This window comes from Nannospalax galili, unplaced genomic scaffold, assembly GCF_000622305.1.
Source record: "Nannospalax galili isolate Female #2095 unplaced genomic scaffold, S.galili_v1.0 scaffold146, whole genome shotgun sequence".
In the NCBI taxonomy this organism is placed as follows: domain Eukaryota; kingdom Metazoa; phylum Chordata; class Mammalia; order Rodentia; family Spalacidae; genus Nannospalax; species Nannospalax galili.
In genome coordinates, this window is record NW_008357929.1 from 6183034 (window position 1) to 6184571 (window position 1538).

Sequence of the window (1538 nt, forward strand, 5' to 3'; positions counted from 1 at the left end):
GAAGGAAGGGTGGGTCAGAAGAAAGGAAAATAATCAAAAAGTGAAGTCATTGTAACCACTCAAACCACAGAGTAGCTGAGAGTGAACAGGACACCAGCCGCAACTTTTAAATGCTGTTTCAGGTTCTCACTAACATGGGAACATGCTTCTAATAGGACATAAAGGGGAAACCAAGATGCAAAATAGTGTTATGTGTCACCATTTTAGCTGTGTAAAGTAGTACATAGAAAAGAATTTAAAGAAAATAAATCAAAATATGAACAGTAATTACCCTGCTACAGTGGCAGTTGATCACTCTTTTCTTACTATCATTTTCTACTTTACAAATTGCCTACAAGGCCATTGCTTCTGTAACCAAAATATGTAACTAATAATATTAATAATAAGGAATAAAAATCTGCTCTTACTTGCTTGATGGAAGCCAGCAGCACCAGAGCGAGGAAGGGCCTCCCAGGGGTCCAGAGCTGGTGAATCCGGTGGGAGGGGAGAGGGCTGGTCCCCTGGGTCTCGGGGATGCCCATGGGTCGCGCCTGCACCACTGGCAGGGGCCCTTCTCTGCTTCTCCCGGGCACTGCCCGGCCAAGTTGGGGCTTCATCTTCCTGGCGCCCTTTCACAAGTGCGTGCACATCCCTCCAGCAGTCCGAGATGTACTACAGGCTGAGGCCTCCTGCATTCCTCTTTGTCCAGAGAGGAAGTGTTTGCACAAGTCCTCTACATGCTGCGCTGTGTCTGAGCTGCTCTAGAGCGATCTACCGAATCTCCAAGTTTCTCATCCCCCGCCTGCCCCTCCTAAAATCTGGGAGATTTTTCCCAGACCTTCTTCAAGACGGCTGTGTGTCCTGGGACTTCCTCAGCGGGCCCAGAAGAAAAAGTCAGGCATGATTTCTATCCTAAGGATTCTGCTCAGTGCACTGGACCTAGGTGAAGTTTGGGCAGCTGGGGAGGATGGGCCTGAAGTTAGTTGCCAGGTGGGTGCTTTTAAGGGGGCATTTCTAAGGCATCAAGCTTTCCTAGACTGGGATGGGGCTAGCCACAGAGGCAGAGCCTCCTCTGAACCCTGATATGCCACCGTTACAGGAAGGAGACAGCATCTCCCCACCCAAGGACTGCAGAAAAAAACCTATTCAGGGATAGGTTAGCCCCACACAATAGCAAAACAAAGCATGGAGTGCTGTGATGCTCCCTCCTCTCGAATACCCATTTGTTTTGAGCAGGCATTGTGTTGTGAACACAACTTGCTCTGCACACCTGGCAGATAGTTTACAATATCTGTGAACCATACTTACTAATCAACAAATTTCTACTTCTCACATTTGCAAAGCCTTTCATCCCCTGACCTAGTTCATTTGAACTCATAAGTAACCCCTCGAAGGCACAATTGCTTCTTCATTTGATGACTGAGAAATATTGGGGTTCAGAGAGGTGAGGTTGCTTGTCCAACAGCCACACAGCATGTCAAAGGCAGAGCCAGGTTGCAAGGGTCAGTCTTCTGGCCAGAGGCACCTGACTACAGCTACCTAGTCAGGAACCACTCCTC

At 48.2% G+C, this 1538-nt stretch overlaps 1 protein-coding gene across 1 annotated transcript in view; it reads right to left on the reverse strand.

The window, feature by feature from the left end:
- Positions 1-596, reverse strand: part of Glp2r (glucagon like peptide 2 receptor) — a 62310-nt gene extending 61714 nt beyond the window's left edge. The window contains exon 1 of the mRNA XM_008855731.2: positions 408-596. Within this exon, the coding sequence (XP_008853953.1) occupies positions 408-596 (189 nt within the window). The remainder of the gene's footprint in view (positions 1-407) is intronic.
- Between the last annotated feature and the right edge of the window lie 942 nt (positions 597-1538).